The following is a 26805-nucleotide window of genomic DNA, read 5'->3' on the forward strand; positions in this document are numbered from 1 at the left end:
TTAATTCTAACCAGAGTCTTTTAATAATAACTGTCCATATATATATATATTAATAATATCCGGATATTTTCCTATTGGATATTAAACTATATATGAAATTCGTAAACATAAAACAATTTGCTGATAAATAAAACGGAATGCTTTATATTAATTATTATTGTCAACCAATTTTACAGATGATAATAAAACAGTCTGGTGATGACCTTTATACGACTGTTAAGTCGACCGTCACATCAATGGAAGAGACAAGTGGTAGTAAATTTACCATTTAAAGTGCTTTCGGTTCAAACTCGATTGGTCTTGCTCAAAAAACAAGTATACGTAGCAGTGATTCTGATCATTTTGGCTTAGTTCAAAATATTGTTACAAATATAACTGGATAGCCAGTTACTTAAATAATATAAATGTAAAATATATAAATTATTATAAATACTGTGTACTCTTCTATGGTACCTAACAAATTAATATAGCGTGCATGCATGATAGATTCTTATAGTTACATTATTCTCATTTGATAGAATAATCGTTATCGAATGCATGACCTAAAATGTTAAACAAGGCGAGGACTTAATAAATAGTTATGTCTAAAAGAAGTATCATTTGTGAGTACTGGAACTAAGAACCTAGAAAGAAAAGTTAAATATACCAAATATTCTAAAACATACTATCTTATGTCATATTATTATAACCTTCTCCCAATTTTAATTATTTTTTGTCTTGACATCTAAATATATCTTTGCAGATAAGTGCAAAGAAGTTACACAAAATTTGAAACGGTGTCAATTAACAACTTCTATTTAGTGCGATTAAAAAGCCTTACTTATATTTTGTTTTGTTTTCCTAGATAGATTCCAATAATTTATATACATAAAATGTACACATTTAAATATATTAATTTTGGTAATTACTAACTAATTATGATAACAGCCGTTTCCTTTTCCGTATGTTAGTTGGATTTTACAAGAAAAAAAAATGCAAGTAAACGACCAGCGATTAACACCAAGAAACAGAAAAACTAAATAATTAGTAGTTCTGATCAGAATTTTCTGGGAACCAATGTCAGAAAAAATTCGAGTATAGCCCTTCTTAAACTATGACAGGTTAAAACTTAACACATAATATTAAGTTGACAAATAGAATTGGCATGAGCTGCATTAATCAGAATTGCCAAAAATAATATGAACGCTATAACAAAAATAAAAACTTAATATAACAATTTCTGAAAAGTGTCCACGGAAAAGTTTATATAACTATTGTTTTCTGAATCTAAACTAGTTTTGTTAATTATATTGTTTGCTAACTCTTGGGCTTTTAGCCTGTTAGTAATACAATTGTTATTAAAAAATACCTGACATCCTCTTATCTGGTTTACATTCTTTCTATAGACCGCCGAATTTTTCCGTAAGTGGACATGAACATAAGTAAGGGTTTTTTGGTGTCGCGTCAAATCGTGTTTGAAAACAAATACTTTGTTGCACTTGTCACAAAGAAACATTTTAGTCACTGAATATCATCAAATATTCTTTACAACGCTACAACCCTTCAGGTCGTATTTTCTACTAGTCCCTTCCTTTTACTCCTTTTCACCGTTCACCTTTACACGCTGGGCCGGGTTTCTTCATCCCTCACCCTTACATTCATCGCTAACTCTCCACCCTTGTTCTATATTTATAGACGAGTTATCCAGCTATCCAGGTTCGGCAGATTAGGGGATGTTCTAGCTTAAACAATTGTTATCACTTTGTAAGTCTAATAAAAAACATGATTTTTTGTCACCTGTTTTAATTAAGATATATATATTTTTTTTAATGCAGTTCCTATAAAAAATGTTAACTGGCCATACAAAACGCACTGCCCAACAATAACCTCTAACTTAAATTTCACTTAATTCAATATTTTAAGCGATTTATCAATATAAACTTAAATTTTCGTATACTATATTGGTACAAGTATAAAACCTAACCGCAGTTTCGTGGTTAACAAACTTTAACTTTAAATGATTCTAAAAAAAAATCCCTCATTTTATATTTTAATGAAACTACCTAATTTACCTGTATGCGTTTGGCTTATAAGCTATAATAATAGAGCTTTATCTGTGGGCTTACGTTGAAGCTATATGAGTGTCCCGTATGCCGAAGAATTAAATAAATTGTTATTATTTTAGATTTTATTGTTATTCGGCAAGTATACAGTTGTAGTTTTATTTCTGTCGTATAACAAAAGATATGAATAAATGCGTTGCTTAGTTAGTTTTAATAATATAAAATTCACCAACTCCGTATTTTATTACTTGCAGGACGATACTACCAAAATTGGCTAGTCTGACCCATGGGATAATTTTTCATTCGAATATTTTAATATATATATACGAGTACATCAGATGTATGATTAATATACAAAACGCGTTTTGACTTTTTATTTGTATAAAAAACATTTTGTATTTGTCTGAGTAATAGCAACATTTTAAACTGGAAATCGTCATGGAAAACTTTCGGCTATCCAAATAAAGAGTGACGAATTCTATGTATAATATATGGACAAGACTTTGATGACAGTAAGCGTAAGTACAATAATTTATTTCGAGTTGTTTTTATTTGTATAAAGCCACGCATTATACTCGTACAGTGAATTCAACATTTCATAGGCCAGTAGTTACTTAAACGATTTCCGTTTGGAAATTTTGTACTATAAAGTACAACGTCGACCTAATACGCATGAAGCAAATATCGCTCTCTACAGATGACATAGTCAAGCAGAACAAATATAAAAATTAATTTCTATGATTAAAATATATGTGCACACTATATGCGTTACCGAGTAAATATAAAACGATATTTTAGGTCTCTTGTTTTGTATTTCAATTTAATTGCCCGGCGGCTAATGCGTTTTAAATGTTTTTTCTAATAATATTAACATTAGTTCCGAAACCCAACTTCTCATCAGATCTCTGAGTTTTGATATGACAGAGTCAAATAAATAACAAAAACGAAAAAAACACCTACTCACGTCACTCGGACCATCAGGTTTGCAAACCCATTGCACCATAACTGCTTATATTAATGTTTCTAGTTTATTATAGAGATCATTGTATTGTATACATAATTAGTAAATAAATAAATACTTAGAGATGTGTGGCACGAATAAAAAATGCTTATGGGCAGAGATTTGTGTATACAAAAAGGTATTGGCCGAACTACACCATTTGCTCAGGATAATGTGAAGAACAAGAATACAAATTACCTATTGCTATAAAATCGTTTTAAAAATATATTTTTGTATTTGTTAAGGAAATATGTAGATTTGAAGTTTTCTTGAAAATCATTATTGTTTACAAAACTTTGTTTGACCTATATCGATAATGACTTATTATTTTTTAGATTCACTAACAGGAAACACGCTTCAAGTACGATTTGAGTTGTTTTCAAAACCTTCGTTTCTTTTTATAAAGTGTGTACTTACTGTGACATATTTTACATGAATGACGCTGTTAAATCGACATTTGATTACTATATAGAAAAAGTGTACTCCTATATTATTTAATATGTAAAATCGAATAAATACATAAAACAAACTTGTATTTCGGGATTTGATTTACTATTTACATTTCCATATAATATGCTTTGCTTTTTTTCTTGTATTAAACTATTAAAGGTCTATAATGTTATTCACATTTTATTTTAATAACTAATATATAAAAACGCAACAGCTCGCGTTTACCACTTAAAATAAAGTTTGCTTGCATTGTTTTTTAACAGCGCTTAAAAATGGTACATATAATAAACCAAACCGTGATTTTTCGCAGATTTACCAATACTATTTTTAAGGCACTCATAAGCTCTTAAGTATTTCTCGTCCAAGTAATCGCACATCGTAATGGTTAAGTATGTCGTAGAAAAGTCGTTTCATTTTATTTAATTATTCAACTTTTTATACTGTACGTACTTCAGCATTCGAGCCGTTAAAAATTAACATGCCCTGTGCCCTGGCCATTTGCCCTTTGCGGATAACATCAATTAGCCTATGCATATCTCAACGAGTATTTGCACACTGCAAGTCGTAATAAACCAATAAAAAGCGATGAGTATCTCACTCAACTTCGGTCGAAGCAAAGCCGACGACGGCATATGCAAATCCAAAAGAAGGCGACGATTATATTATAGTGACTATAAAATGTAGCTGCTACAAATTAGTCTATCGCTTTTGAAGTACAATTATTATAGTAGATTAAATGGTTTTTAAGGTCGCTAGTATCATGCTACAAGGTATAAAACCGCAATGTTATCGTAAGGGTTATTTATCAGGCTAGGTTTTTGTACACTATTTTACAGGAAACTATATCTGATATTTTTGATTCGTCGACCATTTATTAAGTACATAACTTTATTTGTTGTATTTCAATTTAAAACTGAACAATGCGATTACCACTTTCTAATTCCGACAACGCCAGTGAAACAAAATTATTAAGTATATATATTTTTTATTTTTGAGTTGGTTCACGAGTGGAAGTATTTGAGTATTTTTCTCAACAATTATTATCTCATTTCTTTTCAGTACTTTTAAATGTTATACAAACTCAATTATTTTCAAATCATTCCTGTCGTTAAAAACGTAATTTAAAAACAATTACTTTTGTTTCTTTTTATAACGGTCGCGGAAAACTCAATGGTAACCGCCGAGTCATAAATTAACGTTTTGACTTTAATCAATGTTAATTGTCGATGTTGAGTAACTATATTCGACCTAGTCGATACTATACCTATATATCGCGCTTCAAACTTGAAAAACAATGCGCCACATCTTTGTCCTAAAATCCGATAACCATATATTAATGTTAGGACAAAATTACTTAATAAAAAATCAAGACGGCCAACATAGCTTTAATGGGGCGTTTGGTGCATCCGAGTAGCTATGTGTTTAAGTGAAAAAAAGTTGATAAAACATTGTATATATTATACTTACAGGATTTCGGCGCTGACCGGCATTTGTCCTCGAGTCACCCGTTGTATGTGATTGTTCTCGAGATCCCTGCAAAAGCCCAATGTGTTATTTATCACACCTGAAGAATTTTCTAGTTGATGGTAAACCCATTGTTTTTCGTATTAGACGTGTATAATATGTGGGAAATTTTAAAGGGCCGGGGATAAATGTCCCGATAGTAACACAGCAGCGGCGGCGGTGACAAGGTGCGATAAATCATTTCAAGTTGAAATCGTTTTGCCACCTGATGTCCATCGCCACCGCAGTTTTGTATTTGGTGGTTATAATAGGTTATAACTCAATGGACTTGCCACCTGTTACAACTGCACGATTGCCGATACTCACACCATGTGGAGAGGATTATTTGTCTTCAGCAGTCCGAGGCTGGGACATACTTCCAGGCCGGATTGTACGATTCTCCTGCAACAGCGATATAAGTGAAGCTCAAACTATGTTGTCTATTAAAAATGATAGCGGTGTCACCGTATGATATATATATATAAGTTAATCGGTCATATATCAAAACTAGACCCCCACCAAAGTTCTTTCAAGTACGCTTGTAATCACTGTTCGGTGCTTATTTGACTCGTTTATTGAAAATTCAAAAAACAAAAAAACTTCATAAAATATGGAATATAGATTGTAATTCATATATCTGTTTCGAAAGTTGTAAGTACGCCTTAAGAAAATGTAGGTTTTCTTTATTCAAATAGATATCATTTGACATTTTAAAATAGAAACCGGTATGTAAAATTTTATAAAACATCACCTACTATGCTATAGACTAAAGTACCGAATCGATCCAAGAGGTTTTGATCAGAACTGTGTGAAAGGATAAAAAAGGAAAAAGGTTCCAAAAAGTCAGTGACTTAAGTTATTAAGAAACGGCGTGTGTGCGAAGGTAGTGACTGATAGTTTTGAATAAATAATATTATAATGTAGAAAGATAGATTCACTTTTGGATAGAGACACTTTTAGTCTTATGTTTTTTATATAACTTTGCGAATGAATATTATAACTATTGTAGCCTTCGACAATTAATTAAAGCATAAAAAACTATTCTGGTCCTATTTATTTTTTACATAAATGCAATTTATATCAAATCATTATTTATTTCACCTTATAAGAAGTGAATATATTATACAACAATTAAATTAAGACGAGGAGGCTAAAACACGAAATTTATCCAACATTTTTCTTTGCGGTGTTATAAAATGTATGAAGTGTTTTGGGCATTTGTCGGGTATAGCAAGAGGATGAAATTAATTATTTTATTGCAGTACCAGACAACTATAACAAAATTATTTATCACCATTATATCTGACTTATATTTGATTTTTATGTTTAAGAGCACAACGTCTAGACTGGGTCCTATAGAAAAATCATTACATCCAGAAACGTAACAATAAATTTATCAAGAGGTGTGGGAAAGTCTAAGGATACAGAGCAATAATGAAGCATATAATAAATAAAATATAAATTGTAAATTTGAAAGTTCTAAACATTAACTGTTCATACATTATAATATGCCTAATTTTAACCTCTTTAATCCTATTTCTTTAATAATAAATAATAAATGTATAATTCGGTTTTTTTCGCACTAAAAACCTAAGCGAAGTTAGTTGTATAATCAGGTCTTATGATGATTTTTAGATCCAACTTGATAATATATTTTATAATTTCATTATTATATTATTGGCGCAATCATGGTGGTTAAACTAAAAAAAAGTCATACAAGTTTGGGTTACTTTAATTTGACGCTATTAAAATATTATTAAAAAACATGTTCAAATAATTATTACAAATAATTATTGCTCACAAACCTGTTGCTGTATAATTTAATACTAGTAGTAACGTGGCGCACGCGCTTGAGGTTTACCGGTTTTCCATAGCAATTATTATAATAATTGTGATTGTACTTCATGTGTAGTAGCAGCTCTTGACAAATCCATCATACACAAAACAATTCTTAATTTTTAGAAGAAAAGATGCAAATTAATGATAATTTTTTTTACCTTTGAATACAACATTTCACTCAAATTAATTTAAAAACCTGAATTTTAAGTTAAAATAATTTATCGAAAAGCTATACAGTGCATAAAAGCACTAATTTATTTTACAGAGAACATAGGGTTGTTTTAATTAAATTTTCTGTTATGCCAACAAGTATATATTTTAATAAGGCAGGCCAATATTATAACCCTTTCTAGCTTCTAAAGCCTGCATATTTACTCGTGACCTCGAGTTCTCATCTTCCTTATTCTCTACTTATACACGATATTTCGGGTTAGGGAAACAATTTTTTTTTTGCAAGGATGTTTAAATCATGAGTTTTTTTGTGCAGAATATTCACAACAGAATTGAAAATGTACTAATTAGTATTTGTTGGCAAGGTGAGAATTTGGAATCTGTGTACAGTTAATCTTAAGTGATTAAAGCACTATCAAAACACTACTAACACTATCATTATAATCACTATCACTACTAAATCTATCAAAAACGAATTTACAAAGTATGAACTGACCTTCAATATCAAGGAAGTCATGCTCTGTGTAATCAAGTATACTACTATACCGTGGATACCATCTCACACTAGTAAGTATAATATATTTCTAATGATAAAACTAACTCAGCTGTATCAGAAACCTCTAAACAACTTTATGAGGAGGGGAGGCACAATTTAAAATTTGTAACCTACTATGAAAACCATCCACCATCTTCATAGAATGCTTAAAAATACATTTTATTAGCATACAAAGAAACATTTTTTTGAACAAAAAAAAAATGAAATTACACACTTCGTATATGAAACCAATTCATAATACATTAAAAAAATTAATAACATTTGTTCGGTAAACTCATATAAAAAAACAAAATTGTCTCAAACTCTATTGACAAAATAAGCGAACACAGTGCTCGGTATTATAAATTATAGTTATAACGTAAAATGTTACAAAAGTATGTGATAACCAAAAATAAAAAAAACTGCTATCACCAAATGCTGTTTTATTTGGCACAACGACATAAAGAAAAAGGGAAATGAATAGTTTTTTATTATCATATTTTGTATACGGCATCAAGGTGACACGTTTATGTGTTTTGCTGTAAACTGTGTAACACAAACGATCAGTGGCTGCTGATTTATTTATTGAATTGCAGATTGTGTTCCAGAGTGGAGTGAAATTTAGATAACTTTACGTGTAACTTAAAGAAACGGATTAAAGTTCGTAAGTAAAGATTTTACCATAGAAAATAGATTCTGAATTTTTGTGTACTTTATGTATTTTTATTTAGTAAGTATCTAAAATATTTATTTGCTTTATACAAGTATAGAACTATAATCATACTCGATAGATGTTGAAGAGGATATCATGAAAAAACATACATGTATGGTCTTATATGTATTTTAGAGTTTGGAGAAATGAGCTTCTAAATCAGATTTTAAGACAAACTATATTTTTTTAAATATAGTTATTTTTTTCTCCTTTTTTTATAAAATAAAATTGTTTTCGACATTTACTCGATTCTTAATGGGCAATGACAAAATATATTAATTTGTACAATATCATTTAATTAATTTTCTGTGTAATTTAAACAATTGTAACCAGCCATAGCGCTAAACTGAAAACCTAAAATAATGATAATAACAACAATAACGATGTCACTGTAACGATGGCTTCATAATTAATTTTATAATAATAATAATAATATGAACTACACGTAGGGTTATTGACAAAACGTGAGTTTGGTGGTCTTGACATCAAATATTTTTGACAACATTCCAAAAATATTATATACAATTTTTTGTCAATGTTGTTATTCTATATCTACTAAAATGTCTTTAACTTTATATTCTTAAAACGTTTGGTGCATGTTTCGTTTTATTTTTGCGGCAATAGAATAATAAGGCGAATTCTTGAACAGAAATAATATATATTACACTGCATATTTTAAGAAAATTCATTTTTTCCCGAATACTATCTTGTGAATATTATAACAAAACAAAATATAATTTTTATATAAACATTTAAATTTAAACTAAAAAAAAAAAAATGGATTATATACAAGACAAGTAAATTATATTTATGTACTAAATGTATAAAAATTGTTATTCGAAGTATTTTCTCTTTATACTTTTAAATTATTCAAACATTAAAATCGTACTGTACCTATGTTTAAATAAATTGACGAGATACCATCCAGAGATACGAATTTGGTTTAACAGCCTAAATTATAATATACATCTCTTTTGATTTACAATTATAATTTATATACAACCGTTTCGTCCTCTTGATAATGTGCCCTGGGAAACTACCTTCTTTGTTTGTAGGGTCGAACTTAAGGTTTGGCTTAAACCGTTTAACTTACCCATTCAAAAACAACATCATACTTTTTTTTATAAAATATAAATGTATAAATATTAAAAATAGATTTATATTAAATAAAATGTATCGTTACTAAGTTAAACTGTTTATCTGTTAAAATTATTATTTATTCGTGTTTATTATTCTTGTTATTCAAATTCTCGCTTTTCATAATTTTTTTTTAAAAATAATTTGCTGTAAAATATTCTTATTTGTATTGGTCTTCGGTATATAGTAAATTTGGCATGGCATATTTAAATCAGGAGTTTTGGTTTTCATTTATCATCTAAACTTTTTTTAATTGTCAGTAGTGTGTGTTGTTTTATTTTTTATTTTGTTATTGTGCAAAAAATTTCAAAACAGACCCAGTTTTTGGAAAAGTTCTTAAATTATCCGCGTGATTTGCAGCAACGGTATGTCGGCATAGCTTTATTAGTGTTTTCTCTTTTAACTATAGTTTTGCCTTATTCAGATCAAAGTGAGAATTTTAAAGCATCATGTATATTGCAATCATATATTTTGACATAGAAAATAAATCAGTTCCAAGCAGAGACTTCTTAAAACTCGGCACAACAAAATATTAGCAATTTAAATAATACTACTTCATTTCCACAAAACCCTCCTTGAATTTAAAATATTTCATTTGGAATAATATTAAGCCGTTGGGCTTAATATTATTATACCTAACAGTAAATTAGAAAAGTTTTGTTTTTAAAACTTCAAACAAAAAACTTTTTAAATGAGCTACTACTGAAAACATTTTGAACGAGTTCAATCGAAGAACAAATTATCTCCATTAGCTATTGAAATAGGACTATTTTCACGGCATAAAATCTTCAAACTCTTTGATTCATTACATTAGCAAAATAAGTAAACTTTTAAGTGCAAAAGTATTTAATAAATGTTTTCCATAGTTAAGCGCACGTTGTTAACCAAGTATACAATTTTTCCCTCAGAATTTTTAATTTTAAAACTTTAGTTATATTTCCCTGTCCGCTCATGTACAATAATAATACATACTAGTTGTAAATTCAATACATAGTAAAAGGTTTTCGATGTATTGTGTTCAAACAAATTCAATATCCATTTTCATATTTTTATAATAGTCTATATTTATGCTAAAGTCATTCATTTAGAAAACCAATAATTCGAGTAGCAATAATTGGTGACATCAGTTCAGCTTTTCGTTGATCCGTTTTAATTATACTTATATACTTAAAATGCCGCTGGAGTCCATTTTAATATTTTTAACTAATTATGTTTATTAATGTGCATTATAAGATATCTGTTAAGTTTATCTGTCGAGTTAACGAGAAACTTTACACGCATTTTTGTGCTCTGTTAACTCGAGGAATCAAATTAACAAAGCCTTTTGTGATTTGCCAAAGTTCCATTTGCTCGGAATATGTTTAGATTTTTAAAAAGGTCGACCAAAAAAATACCTGAAATTTTATTGTGTCATGATAAATGTTTCAATAATACCAAATAGTTACAAACAGTTGTTTTTTAACATGTATTTTATTATAAATAACACAATGATACTAAAGAATACATCATCAACTAATTATCACTTCTCAAAGTTCGGAGAGTCATTCCAAAATTGTGTAAATTTCGCAATATCATAAACATCATCAGCACCCATTCAGTTTATACAAAACAAAGTCTAAAAAACATTATCATTATTCTCATTTCTAAATTTAGCTCAAAATCTTGACTTTTTCATTTCGAATATATTTTTTAAAACAGTTTGATAATAATTATTAACAAATATATTATCATTGTAATACTTGTAATTATACTTCAGTATAATTTTATGAACAGCCCAATATAATCAAGTCAAGTTTTTATACTATTTAATTAAATACAATTGTCATAGTAGCGAAGACTATGTTGATAAAAATGATAAAAAAAATCATTAAATAAATACTTGGGAGCTGTTTGATTAATCGGTGCTATTATTGTGTATATAATTTATAAGGATATTATAGTCTAAAATGAATTTATCCTGTTTGGTCGCGGTTAGTTTATTGCGAAGGGTCGCAAAACGACGTAAAGTTAAATGGGTTTATTATAACAGTTAAATAAAAGTTATATACAGTTAAAAAAAACAATACTTTAAAAGTTTTATTTAATTATAAAAATGATTTCAATTGCTTAAAATTATATAATATGTAATTCACGCTAGAAAAAAACGTCGTACGTTTCCCTAAGTATTCATGCTATGATTTTAGTTTTAGGTAAATATATTTGATATTATACAAAGTCATTTAGATAGCAGTACACTTTATATAGTTGACAGCTGTTCAACGTGTACGATTGAGTACGAAATTAGTTTTATGTTTAACCTCATTCTGTTATACTTAAAACTAATTTCAGCTTCAATTCGAAACTGTCAGGGGAAAAGTATTGGTCTTAGGGTAATATCTTTTTTATCTCTCCCAGTGGATGTTTTCATCTGTAAATATTGTGAACTTTTTAAGCTATAAGAAATATTGCATGTGGTAATTAGGTATGACAGAAAGTGAAGACAATACCAATTAGTCTGGTAAAATTGGAAAATATAAAAAAAAAAATTAAACATATTGCAAATTTGTCACGTTATGGAATTATCAAATTCCTAAAACGATTATTGTGCTATAGGGTGAAGGAAGGTATTTTCGTGGCATAAGCAATTTCGTGATATAGTTTGTTGATGGTATCGCGTAATTCCCTATTAGAAAATTGTCTTGAAAATCACACTGATTGTTAAAATAATTGTGTTTTAAGAATCAGTGTGATTTTCAAGACAATTCTCGAATAGGGAATTATGCGATACCATCAACAAACTATATCACGAAATTGCTTATGCCACGAAAATACCTTCCTTCACCCTAGATGACATAAGTGTCATAGAAAGATAGTTTTAACGTTTTTCATACTAAGGATAAATCACAAAAGAGATTTTTAATTGTTTCACCTGAATAATGTTTTAAGGTGTACTATTATTATTACTTAACCACATCACTTAGCTTGCGCTACATTTTTTATCATTATTTTAACTCAAAATATAATTACTGAACTTGTGTTATTAGCCGGTCTTTGTTTTTATTTGAACATTCTTCTACTAATAAAACTGTGGGTTGTCTTTTTAAAATCAAAAGTTTATGAGAGAAAATCCGAGAGGGGGGGGCGGATTTCTATTACAGATTATTGAGAAATGTTCGCTACTTACTTATCTAAAGTATATAATAATACAAATAACAATTCAAAGAATTAACGATTGGATTGTACCAGAAATCAAGATAGTGGGAAATTTATAAGCTGAAAATGAAGGAAATGAGGCAGGGTAGTGCTTAAATACAATTAATAATAATGTTTCTAATACACGAATAAGCCATCATAATATCCAATAGCCATAGCCGTTTACAATTAATATAGAGAAATAAACGAGATTTCTCCTGGCCGGCTTCGTGTGGGCATGACATCACCGGTCTACTTTTACTGATAATGATTCTACGACATTGACCCAGTGCAAGTGTGTGTATAATAGTTATGTATTCTCCACACAAGTGCAGTGCGTAACGGTTATCCGATCAAACCAGTTGAGGCGTCGTCACGGTCATCAGCGTCACGTCATGTGGTGGTCTGTATGTACATAAAAAATTAAAAAACCTAACCTATAACAATGTTTTAAGTACTAAAAAGTCTTTATAGGACAACACGCTCGATGACGAACGGTCATCGTTTTGTTAATAGAAGAAACGTTTAAATTGTTTGTCTTTTCAATACCGATTGAAAAGTGCGAGTCGAATACAAGAGTATAATATTATACTTAAACGGTGATAGTTGTTGAACTTAACTGAAACTGAACGTTTCGATATCTTGGCTATGCGGTCAACTCGTTCGATTTGCGTTTCTTACTATCTCGCAGAGGTCATCCTTGTAGGAGTACAAATCTGGTTTAGACTTTTATTATTTGGCAATATATTTCTTTTTATGTGCTTATTATTATTACGAGTATTATTATATTATGAATATATAAATAATTTTTATGATATATTGGTCAATCCTAATAGATGGAAGGGGCTGCTGGTTTGTCCTAAAAAAACACTCGGCACGCTACCGTAATGATCATCGTTTTCGGTTGTTCTTACTTTTTTTCGGACTTGTCTTAAAGTAATGTCCCTCTAGAGCAACTCGATGAAATGATTTTCGGAAATTATTCATATAAATATGTATACCCGTTCAAAGCGATAATATAAATAATATTAATATGAATAGCTCTTTTTTTGGCCGAGTAGTTGAATAGTAATTCCAATTAAGTTGATAAATCTTTGGATGTCCTTTACTATGTGACACATTACCATACGGTGCTCTCCATTATTGTCCTTGATGCCTATTTAAATTTGTCCGTGTGGCGTTTTAATTATAAAAAATATTGAAATTATTCGACCTTTGACCTACCTATAAGGTGAACCATAAAAATAGATAATTTACTTAGATGTAAAAACGGCTATCGGACGTTCGGTGGCGATCGTTAACGATTAATAACACTTTGACGAATTAAAATTTCGGTATGGCCTTAGCATCTTAACGACACTGGCAAAAAAAAGTTATATTTTATTGTCACTGGCAGACCGCCGACGGTTAATGAGACGCGATTAGTTTCCACTCGACTCGACATTGTTGCACTAGTGAACCAGATTTATTTCAGTCGAATAGTACACTTTAAAGATACATTTCATATCATTGGATATTGTAAAGAAAATAAACCTAATTACAATGTTCGTATGGTCTATCGTTGATCAATTAATACATTTGGTATCATTTCTATTGTTTTTCTCGAAATCTATACATAAAAATGGTGTGGTCAAATTATACCAATTTAATTTATGGACACTAGACTTGTAAAACCCGATGCGATAATGTTATTCTAATACTTGTTTTTCTTATTCAAATTTGGTCTCGGTAAAAATTCGTCTAAGCTGTTGAGATACGCGTGTGTCTCAGCTTTTCTCTTTTTCACGATATTTGTATATATCTGACTGTAAAATCGTGAACTTAGAAGGTATCTAATGAAAAATCGGCTGAATCTAAGTATACTCCATTGGAAATGCACAGTATATTTATTGTGTATTCAAAAGTAAAGCGTCATTAATATTAGGACTTGCAAAACCATAAAAAAGAAGCTTCATCATTAAATACTCTACACTCTTAATCACTCTACATGATAAAATTAAAGCAGTTTTGAAGTCAACGAATTAAGCCTATCGACAATAATTGTTTAGTCCCATTTGAATGTTGTAGTCAAATTTGAAACTGGCATAAAGTCAGTAAAGATATGTTTGTAGTTGACGTGTTTTTGTTGCCTGTCAAAGGGCAACACATGTATCAAAATTGCATAGCCTGAGCGCCGTCTTACATGTTATTTATATAATATTTACATAGGTAATAATATATATTTTTATAGACAATATAAATTTTAAATAATAATGTAAATAATAAGCAGTCCTCGTTTTAAGTTTTTTATGATTATTCTTAATAGTATTCAAAGCTAAAATGTTGGTTTAATGACGGGGGTCATATTATAAATTCATTGTCCGATAACTGCAGTTTTTGCCTACAATAAGCAAGTGCCTTAACAATTCTAAACTTCCGAAAGCTTACTGTCGTCACGGCGCGATGAAGTAAAAATGCGCAGCCATTACACTTTATTTATTTTATTTTTTATGTATCAGTTAAACGTAAAATTTTCATTTGTTCATTTTGGGACCCTACCAGCCAAATACTGTCGGCTGTACTAGACATAAAGTAATGTAAACAAGACAGCAATATTTTACTGCGTCCCTAACACCGATGTTTTATAGACCTGTAAAACACACCTCGACATATTTGCCCAGGGTCCGAATTAGCTATATATATATATATATATATATACATTTATATAGTGTCTACAACGACTTATTTTTGTGTAAAATACTGTTGTACTTACAGGATTTTCAATCTGGGCAAGTATACGTCGAACACGGACGGTGCAATAACCTTGAGATTGGGCGCGTGACTGATATAACTGAAAAACATAATAATATATTAACAATAATTATGTTAACAGCAATTTGTAGACATTTTTAATTTGTTTAATTGTATTTTTAGAACTATATTAAAATTGTATCCTATACTGATGTATATTAATGAAGTAGCACAGAATAAGACAAAGGGCTAGCAAATTGAGATCGAGGTTATTATTACTATAATCTACATAAACACTGTCTTTATAATTCACATACTCATAATCGTGCAAAATATACAGCTGCAGTTGATTTTTTTCAATTGTAACACGATGTACATGTATTAAACTTACCGCTTTAACAGTTTATCCCCATGTGGCTCTCTAGATAAAATGTTCAATACGAAAAACAGGAATTTATTGTCATTTAACAAACTGGTATTAATGCTCTTCCTTTTTTTTTTGTTTTGGTAAATTTAACCATGTTGCTGTTATGGGAAAGACTACCTACGAATTGTGTTTATTCGATTTCGATTTCATTTGAATAAATCCCAAAAACATATCACGTCATATTGAATAAACACTTATTAAATAGGGTATTTTATACATGAAGTATATGAAGTTTATATTCAGTGTTTAGATAAATATATTAATGTACACAATGTTGTGATACCTAATAAATGGTATGTGAATTCCTCAATATCTATTAAAAAACACATCTCTTTCCTGTAACATTATTATTTTTAAAGGTATAATAAATGGAAACCCAATTATAAAATTTGAGCGATTCTAAGTCAAGTTTTACTAAATATTACTAATGATAAGTAATACTAAATAATTCGTTGATATAACGATAATTGTTTATAATATTGTTTAATGTCAAAAGAAGGGTTTGGTTTCGAGATGTATATTGTCTACTAAGCCCAACAAAATACTTCTATAGCATTGTTTGTATATAACATTTGTGGAAAAATCGACTTTTATTTTAATAGGCCGGAAGTAGGAAACTATAGTAAGTAATCAGACTTAAACTTCCGTTTGTGATATTTAGTTTTTAAGTTACTTGACTAAGCTTTAATCCTTTTTTTCGTCACTGTATACAGCTTTTATTATATATTATTATAACAGGAGACTTCTATGAACATTTGTGCTCGTACAATTTTAAATTTAAATCAACTATACAGCTATTTATTTTACAATTGTACTGAATAGTGAAATCAAAATTTCAAATATTTGAACCACCACAAATTAAAATTGATATGTTTAGCGTTAAAGTGGCCTCAGTCACAAAGCTTTTGTTCATATTATGATAAATAAGATATTTGAATTTTTCCAAGAAAGCTACTTTGTACTAATGTCTCTTTAGTAGAAATGCATTATCTGAGACTGTTCCTGTTCTTAAAAAAAAACACTTTCTCTTTAAACTTTTTAATATATATTAAGATTAAGGGACCACGAGAGAGGTGATGTTTAAGATATATAAAGAGTACAACGAAATTATTTATATATTTTGTATGTATCGAACTAATGAAGGGGAACTGTTGGTCACATGAATTCTCCTTAGTTATTATACATACTATTTACCATTAATGGTATGTGTCAAAAACACTACAAAAGTCAAACTTGATCGAGAAGTATTTTTCTTTAAGACTTAAATACACAATGTAAGCTCATCTATTACAGTTAATGTCTGTTACAAGATACTTTAAGTTGTATACTTTTCATATACAGTTGTGGCTGCTGTATAAAACCCAATTGGATGTTATAATCAAGATATTTGTGAACAATAACGTATAAGTCTTATGAGCGCTAAAATTCGAGATGTTTGTAGGGATTACACGTATTGTTCGACATGATTTGAACTACCAAGACCTAGTATAAGTAGATACTGTTGGCTGTTGCGTTACGCGTTTAAGAATTTGTTATGATTTATAGTTTCTATTATCATAATAGTAATCATTGTGTTCGCAAAGACACGATATATATCATCATAGACGGGGTTAATCTACGATATTCTGCTAAAACACTTGCCAAAACTGCAGCTGTCACTTTTGAAAAGCAACTTTCCAGAAGTTTTTTAAATTCAGGTTACATAAGAAAACCACTTACAAAACCTGTACATACCTACGTTAAAAATAATATTTCTATCATTTAACTTGGATAAAAATAAAATAAAAATCCACAAATCCGGATAATCTATCAAATTTGGATCTAATAAATCGAAGTTATCTGGATTTTTGAAACTCTAATAATTTGATCACTTTAATATAATATTTATAATTTGTCTATAGTTCTAAATTATATAATATCTAAGACCTATGATGATTAAAAGTTACGTTTATTTTATTATTTTTCAGGTTTATTGAAAACTCGTAACTATGGTAGAGAAAAACAAGAAAACATAAAGCAGTGGCGGGGAACTATGGGCCTGACCTCATCAAATTTTTTTAAACCTTCTTTTAGTCTAATAAAAGACTTTTTTTGGAAATTATTATCACTAATTTTTGCCCCAAAAATAGAGGTTTTTAAAGTTATTTAAAAAAAAAAATCGATTTCGACCAGTTTTAAATTTCTGAAATTGTTAAAATCAGAGACTTAAATCAAATCTTTTCGTCTAATAACAGGAGTGCCCGAGATTTATTTCTAATTTTTTTTTAATAATGGAAATTTTCCCGGGTCACCCATCCTGGATTAAGCAATAACGGACACAGCTTAACCTTAGATGCCGCGTGGCATTTTTATTTTTTTAATAAGAAAACTAAAATTAAAAAAACAAATTTCAGATTTTTAAAAAAAAAAAATAGAAATAAATCTCGGCCCACTCCCGCTATTAGACGAAAAGATTTGATTTAAGTCTCTGATTTTATGATAAAAATTTAAAACTGGTCGAAATCGATTTTTTTTTCAAATAACTTAAAAAAATCTCTATTTTTAGGGCAAAAATTAGTGTTAAAATTTTCAAAAAAATAAAAATCTTATATTAGACCAAAAGAAGTTTAAAAAAAAATTTGAGGAGGTCAAATCGATGACCGCGTGGTTTGACTCAAAATGCTCCATATTATACAAATGATAAATATTTACAAACTAAGATATGATTAAGTTTTAATAGAAATATCGCCTCGAAATCAAGATTAGGTCCTGAAAAAAGATAAAAATGATAATTTATACATTTTAAAAATGATTAGTATCTTCATACGCAAACTTAACATAGAACAAAGAGCAGGCAATGCAGAGAAAGATGTAGCGTAGTGAACTATAATTTACAACACTTTAAAATGGTGGGATCTTATACTCGTAAAATTACTAGCTTTAGTTGATTTTTGTAATTAATTGTATTTGTGGTATCTAACGGGGCCCCTTTACAACTTATATTTTATGTTATGGTCGCCAAAGGATATTTATTCCATCATTTTTAAAAATAACAACGTGTATAACAATATACATAATGTTTTATAATATATAATGATAATAGCAAAAAGGGTATGGACACTTTTCAAATTATTATACTGTCGGAGGCCGCCCGGAGACTTCTCGGGCATTCGACTGTCAAAAAAATGAAAGTATGTCGTTATAAGATTGACATATAAAAAAAATATGAAAACCTATACGTATTGTGTGGGTATACATTTACAATAGCATGTTTCATTGTCTGCAAACAAGCGGCAATAGGTATCTGTTTCCAGACAAATTCACACGAGTCAACGTAAAGTCCATATGAGTTGTTTATCGTCGGATCTTCATAAAAACGAGTACAAGGTTTTCAGTTCCCGAGTTTTCTTCATTGGCTGATAAAAGCGCAAACTATGAAAGCTAAAACCCGTCAATTTTTATTGGTGAGAAATGCTGTGTGTGGAAAACATGTATTGGCCGCGTCTAGCCGAAAGAGATGAAATTTTGTGTAGGTATACATAGATATTTGTTTTTTCTTTCATTTTACGCAATCAATATGATATACGATAGAAAAACTACAACCGTTTAGATTACAAAAAGTACTATACCTTTCAAAATTACTTCTTTGCTTACAGCGCCCCCCGAGGGATTGGGCTTGCACGTGCCCAAAATTCGTTTGGTAAAAATCTATCCAACAAGAAGTTAGTACTTGCGGCGGCGTCGCCGTACGTGCTTTTGACTAGCTAAAGATATCGATGAACGTTGATCATAATATGTCAATCGTATTGACCGAACAATGCGAGAAAAAATGTTTTATTACTTTTACCGTCTCCAGTTCGAAACTTTTTCTTTGTCCGGACTTGTGTTTTCACACACATAGATTCATCTAACAATTTGGATCTGTTACGGCAATCGTAATATTATAGACTTTTAATAAGCAAATATAACGACATTAAATAAACTCGGTGATCGTGTTATAAACGATATGTGTGCAACCAGTTGGGAACTTCACCTCCAAAGTTTCGTATACTGGTTTCAAAAATGTTCTTTTACTCTAAATAAGTTTATTTTAAAATCTATCAGTTAATGTTTTTGTAATTTATAAATTAAAAAATTATTCAATGTACATTGTCCGTTCATCATTATTAGGCAAGATAGTATCATACATGTAAATACAAATGAATGTGCAAATAATACGTAGTACTTTTATATAGTACTTTTAGTATCTGACTGACCTTAAAAATACATTTTCCTAGTTCTAGTGTTGTAGAATTTCATTAGAGTTTACCTAGTACGGTAAACAAAGTTCATGATTATAGTAGCTATAACTCCTATACAACAACCTTTGAAAAATATTTAAAAACTAAATCTACATAATTTTTAAGATATATTCATTGTATTTTATTTATATGTATATTTATTATTTTGTCTTATAATACTCACATGGTACGCAATTGATACATGTCGTCGAAAATGTTACTTTCAATGTTCTTCAAATTCTTACATTTCATCAATGTTCTAAAAGCAATGATAACGTTTAAAAGTAATAATAATAATATATTGTGTCATCACATGGGATGTTATAATTTATTATACCCTTCAAAAGCGACATCAATAATAACGTACATATAGCAGCTCTTCTCTCTTATCTCTTTGGAACGGTGATAAATGAAATTACTAGGATCTTTTACAGCAAAAGCGTTATAAATATTATTTTTTTGTGCGTATCCATTCAATTGGAACAAATTATGAACCCTCAAATTTTCATATTAAAAGTATACCAACTACAGCTTTTGTGTTCGCGCCAAATTTTGCCGGGAGTATTGATTGTTTTAAGCTAACTCTATGTTTCATTCAGTTCACATAATATACTAAGTAGACTTAGTACATTGTTATTTATTCTATTTTATTAAATACATTTGTTAAGAAGTAACACGCCGATCGAATAGAATTGCACCTAAATGTATACCTGCTGCTATATTAATCCGACATGTAAAAACGAGCATAGTTATAAAACTACTTACAAATAATTTATAATAATATCATAGTTTCTGTAAATATTTTTTCGGCATTTACATTATTCCCGTACTTAGTATCATAATAAAAAGTTCATAAATATTTGTATAAATAGTTTAATCATGAAGAATGAAGATGTTTGGTATGAAGTAAAGAATCTGTTACGCTTGAAGTAGATAAAAGAGTAGATAAATTTAAGTATTTGGGTAGTTGAAAAGATAATGTTGTGAATAGTATTTATGAAGGAATGCATTAAGATGGCTTGGACTGATTTTAATAAGGGAAATAAATGAAATCAAAAATTAATTAATTAAAGTTATCTTATAGAGAAATTGTACTAATAATATACATATATATTAATCCAGAAAAAACTGTTAAGCTAACTTATGGTTAAATATATAGTAAAGATATAAAATCTACTTGAGCCCTAAACCATAAAAATTATACACTTCTTGCGTACACGTGTTACGACAACGATGTTGTCATCTTCAGCGCTAACAACAGTCTGTTGTTTGCGCTGATAATTTTAGAATCTAAAATTAAAAAATTTGGGATATTTTAACATATATAAAAGTGACACACTATAAGACGGCAACATTTGGCAACAAATGTCACTTTTCAATGTCAAAGTAAGTTTTTCGTTTTAGACGTACCCACGTTTAATTAAATCAACTCAGTCTGGAATGTTGTTGGAAAATAAAAACAATTTTATTTATTATAATATGAAAAAATGTTACTTTTAAAAATATAAAAAAAACAATTTAAGGTGTGTCTTATAAGATTTCCAAATTGCATGTTGGGCACAGTGATTTCAACTTGAATAAAACATCTTTGAGTACAATCACACTGATATGCCTATATTTTAGTATTAGCTATTTATAATTAACGTTACAAATTCGAATTCTTTTAATTTACATTTAGGTACTTCAGTTGCATTTAAGACAATAAATGGGTACATTTGCATAGTTCAAGAGAAAAAACCCACCAAAAAAAGTTGAAAATTATTCAAAAATGTTAACAAATAATCAAAACGAATTTTATGATACTAAAATTGCTATTTTTAAAACCTAACTTTTCTGGTTTTTTTCCTGTATTCTAAATTTTATCTCTACATCATTTATTTTATTAGATACTAAATGTGCGTAGTTCGCCTTTTTTTGTAATATTAAGTTAATATATTTTTATTTAAAATAAATTGAATGCATCGTTATTGATTGACTACAAATAAGAGTTATTGAAACCATTCATTATGTCAATATAACCGTTCAGTAATTTATGAGCGTTTAAAGAATCATTCAAAAAACATTTTTCAGCCGAGTCTGCAACCACGAAAGAGCATTTTCATGTCTCGTTGAAGTGCCGAATAAATTAAGAGTAGTGGTGGAATTATAGATAATGAAATCGTTTATTAACAAGCAGTAACAAGCTAGTATCTAAGGTGGCTAGTATATTAAAACATATCAATTTTCTGGCTAATATTTGTGTTTTCATAATATCTGGCCTAAACAAATTCATAGGGAATATGACCTGTTAAATTTTTGAATTTATTTTTCTGTTATAGTTTGATCGTTGTGAATACAACACATAGTTAAAAAAATTTAACATCCCTATCCCCGCCCCCATTCTCACTCCTAACTCCATTTCCACCCTTATTTGATTAGAGAAAAAATCGTTTTAAATTAAAAAACAAAATTATACCATAGACCGTAAGTTAGAGATCAGTGGTGATGCAATAAAATGGCGAAAAGGACTTAAACAAAATTAATAATTCATCATTTAATTATACAAGTTTAATAACAATAACTTTTTATATGCTTGAGCATGCGTTAGTGGTACTGTAAGGGTTGATGGGTTTGTCTGTTGGTCGTAATGGTTTCGATACATTTTGGAATTGTAAACAATTCAAATAGGTTAGTTTACGTCTTGGCAAAATAATAACTCACATGTCTCTAAGGTTTTGTTTGTATTTGGCGAACGAGTCCTTCTTTAAAGTTTCTATTGACGCGTCAATGATTGTCCTGAAATAAAAAAAAACAATTTTGTTTCTTTAATTTTTGATTGTTGCACTCGACGCGATGCTCTTACAGATGATGTAAATTTGTTGGAAGGTTTGTCGGGATTTCTCTCAATTCGCTATCGGTACACGTGCATTGTAACTCTCTGTTGTCTGTTGGCACTTCGGAGCAAGTACAGTATTTACCGGCGTTGAACATAATTTCCGAATTTTCCACAGCCCCGCAAAATAAGCCGGCTATTGTGACCGTGAATGCCACGGAAACCATCGCAGTGTTGTGTTTTCTCATCGTTGTCTGAAACAAGCTAAGTTACCAACTGTTATTACACCACCGCACCGCTATTATACTCTCTTGTTGAACGATGTAAGTTTTATGTTTAGTCGATATTTCTTGTCCGAATATAGATATATATATATAATCGGATTTTTAGACTACATTTACAGATTAATCGTTATAAGATACTAGTATATAAATACTCAGTTCTAATTTAATTAGAATGAGTTCAATACTAATAATAATGTCATAGTATTTTTTAAAAATGATTTATTACGATAGTTCCTTTAGTTATTATTCTAACGATCATTCTCAAAGATTGTACGGGAAAAAATAAATCACCTTGTATAATGATTTGCTCCCCAATAAATATTTACCTCGCACAATAGTATTCTTAATTATCTGAATTGTCTAAAGCAACTATAATTCAAGACTCCTAATTGTAGTATCAGCTACACATAACAGGTTAGGTTCCGATGGTTTGCTGCTTTTATTATACAGTGACTATATCTTCGGATAGGATTTATCCTATTGTTTATGAGAAATGAAAGTCGGGTCTCACACCGTTAAAAGATAAAATAAATAAAAGCCGAGGAACAAATATTATGTGTATAATTACAAACGTTTTTCCATGATTTATTGTTAATTGAAACGAATAATTACAAAAAAGGGAGTCAGTACTTTTAAAGTGAATTCTTCAATAATGATGTTAAAAAATATCTCCTTCCAGTAAACTGTAATGTTTTTGTGCATAAAAACTGTCCAGATAAGTTAAACGATTAAGACTTGAGGGTTTTACCTCAAGTTTATTTGAGGTAAGACAACGCATTGTCGACCATTTGTTTTCCTTATGAAAAAATGCATAACTTTCGTTACATAAAAACACAATGTATCGATACGTATACATACAATAACGATTTTAAACATTATTAATTAAAATCATAACAATGAAATCTGCAGATTGTTCAATTTTTATTTCCACCGTTGGCCGTACTAATAATAGTATTTGAACAGTTACCGCAAATACGATACTTGACAAACACAAAACGAACAGATTGAACCGGAATAACATATATTGTATTCGTCATTATGCACTTATAGCGTTTCTTTTGTTTCTGTTTAAATATCCAAAGTTTTCTAGCTAATATTAGCACTTAACTCTAATAGTAAATAGTACAGCAAAAAGGTTCTGTTTAAAAACAAGTTCGAATAGTTACCATATTTTTTATTACAATAACGTGACCCAAAAACTATTATCCAAACTAATAAAATATCATAAAACATAATAATACTGTACTAAATTTGATATGATACATTTAAAAACTAAGTTCTAGTATAATTTTTTGTAATTAAAGATCAATTTATTGTGAGTAATTTTGTGCGTTATGACTATTTCATATAAATTATAATAAATATTATTATTATACATTTGTTGGCTGACACGTTAAAGCTTTAGTACATATTTAAACTTTTTTCACTCGAATTATTACATTATTATTCAAGAAACATTTATATAGCGGCCCGTACAGAAGCCACTGTGAAGTATTAATATGTGTCTACTGTCTCGCTCTCGTTACTAATGCGTAAAAACTCTAAACTTTTCTTATTAAGATGTTTTTTTACTGTACTATACCCTCAGTGTATTTTTTTTTTATTGTATATAAGTACTTAATATACTTTATATTATATTTCTTTCTGAAAAACGAAATACGTTTGCCGAAGTGGGTCAGACGATAAGGACTAATGAAATGATAACAAAAAAGAAGGAAAACGAGTAGATAGATTACGGTTGCGAGAAGAAAATACTTTTCTTTCGAATTTTTGCCTCGTTTTTTGTACCATGTCCATACTCTATACCCAAACATACTCTTTTTCAACGTAGGTTTTATTGTGAATTATGTGTACATTATTACAATAATATTGTAAATATTTATGTTCCGTGTTATTTTTTTTTATATTTAACATCATACTGATCAAGCTATCTAAAAATAATAAAAGTCGTTTTATGGCTTTATTTTTTTAGAATTTTCTCAGTAAACCTAAATATGCAACTGTAGAAAAACATAGTCCAATTATGCGTGTAGTGCTGGAGTAGTGTATCAACAATTTAGGTTATGACCCCCATCCCTGTATGCCCAATTAACCGAAAGTCTAATTTTAAACATTAGCGTGTGAACTAATATTTTCATGGGATTTTAATCGTGAGTAAGTACACGCTTTTACTTTTACTTTTACTTCGGCTAAGTCGTTAATCAAACGCGTGCTTCGTTTCGCGAACAACGGACAACAGTGCAAAACTTTTACGGTCCACAATACAGACAGCAGTATATAAAACTTAGATAAATTGTTAGATGGTGGAAAATACTTAAGAAAAGCGGTTATCGCTAAATCTAGAAATTTTCAAGGCTTTTTCATACTATTATAATTTAATTATTTAGTTGCTAGACACACCTTTTCATGTAAATGTAGAATTGTCTAACTAACGTAAAAACTTAACACCTAAACCGTCATTAAAAAGTAGGCGAAGAAGGCAAAACATTTTTTAAAGTGAGGTGTCGAAAACTCATCAAATCTCATTTAAATATACAACATTACGCTAATCATGTAGCATTTATTCATAGGGGAGTTCTGGCCCATCCAATTTTTAATGACAGTGTCATAAATGTATCTAGAAAAAACCTGAGCAACACTTATGAGTTATAATTATATATACGTATTATAAAATATTTAAAAACCTTTTCACCTAAAAAAACAATACCCTTATTTTTTTGTTTCAGAATCTATGATTTGGTTGAATTGGAATGATTAGAAAAAAACAGTATGTATTTGTATCCAATTTGTATTTTTACTGAGTAGTTACTGATCAAAATAGTTTAGGTCTGTTAAAAAAGGGATGAATATATATATATAGGGATGAATAATCATGTTAAAATATGTAAAATCAATAAGAAATAAGAAAATAAGAGTAAGGAAATGGTGATGAATACAGAGGATTCGACTAACGGAAAAGGTAAAACAGAAAACGTATGTAATCGTTATGATGGAGAGTGTGGAAATATAGCTTATAAGTTGATCCTGATCCATAATCGCTAATTATAATTTTTTAAGTAAAAGAGTTTTTAGTCTATAATTAAAATCTAGATTTAATATAGTTTAACATAAGATGAACAATAGTTTATTATAGAGCAACCCAGTAAATTATATTTTTTATTACATCAGACACAAAACGATTTTCTCGTGTATAGTGGTGTACTTGGTGATTTATTTTGTTAAAACAACGTTAAGCTTTTACAAAATGTAGGTATAAAATATATTATTGTAGTTTTGTAAAATACTGACGAAGTGTTATAAATTTATAAATAGCCGATCCGAGACATTTACTATGTATGCATGTCTAGTTCTTAATGTTGATCTATTTATTTATTAATTATTGTCTTGTATCTAAGTTTGCTATACAGCAATAATTAATAATTATTTTATTTATACTTACCCAATATCATAATAGTCAATTTAAATATAGTAACTTATACAATTGTCGTTATGTATCAGTTAAATAATTCAAATTAAATTTCTACAAATTCGGGCGCTAGCATAAAATAAAAATTACCATTTTGAGTTCATAATACCATTGATTGTAAATAGTACTATTTATAATCAATGATAATACTAAATTTGTACTTCCAGAACAGGGTAAATTATTTTTATTTTAATCCGTGTTACTAATTAATATACTTTTTATATACAAAATTTACCGTGAAGTGGGACACACATAAAGTATAAAACT

General features: G+C 29.2%; 1 protein-coding gene across 1 annotated transcript in view; it reads right to left on the reverse strand.

The window, feature by feature from the left end:
- Positions 1-26805, reverse strand: part of LOC126833752 (lutropin-choriogonadotropic hormone receptor-like) — an 82899-nt gene that overhangs the window by 13487 nt on the left and 42607 nt on the right. The window contains exons 2-7 of the mRNA XM_050565263.1: positions 22819-23052; positions 22677-22751; positions 20161-20235; positions 15313-15390; positions 5323-5397; positions 4960-5025 (exon numbers count right to left, since the gene is read on the reverse strand). Coding sequence (XP_050421220.1) covers positions 4960-5025; positions 5323-5397; positions 15313-15390; positions 20161-20235; positions 22677-22751; positions 22819-23036 — 587 coding nt within the window. The 5' untranslated portion in view covers positions 23037-23052. The remainder of the gene's footprint in view (positions 1-4959; positions 5026-5322; positions 5398-15312; positions 15391-20160; positions 20236-22676; positions 22752-22818; positions 23053-26805) is intronic.

This window comes from Adelges cooleyi, unplaced genomic scaffold (assembly GCF_023614345.1).
Source record: "Adelges cooleyi isolate 19-005CV unplaced genomic scaffold, UGA_ACOO_1.1 ACOO_flye_CR_arks_rails_tigmint_CR_PRNA_2, whole genome shotgun sequence".
Taxonomy (NCBI): domain Eukaryota; kingdom Metazoa; phylum Arthropoda; class Insecta; order Hemiptera; family Adelgidae; genus Adelges; species Adelges cooleyi.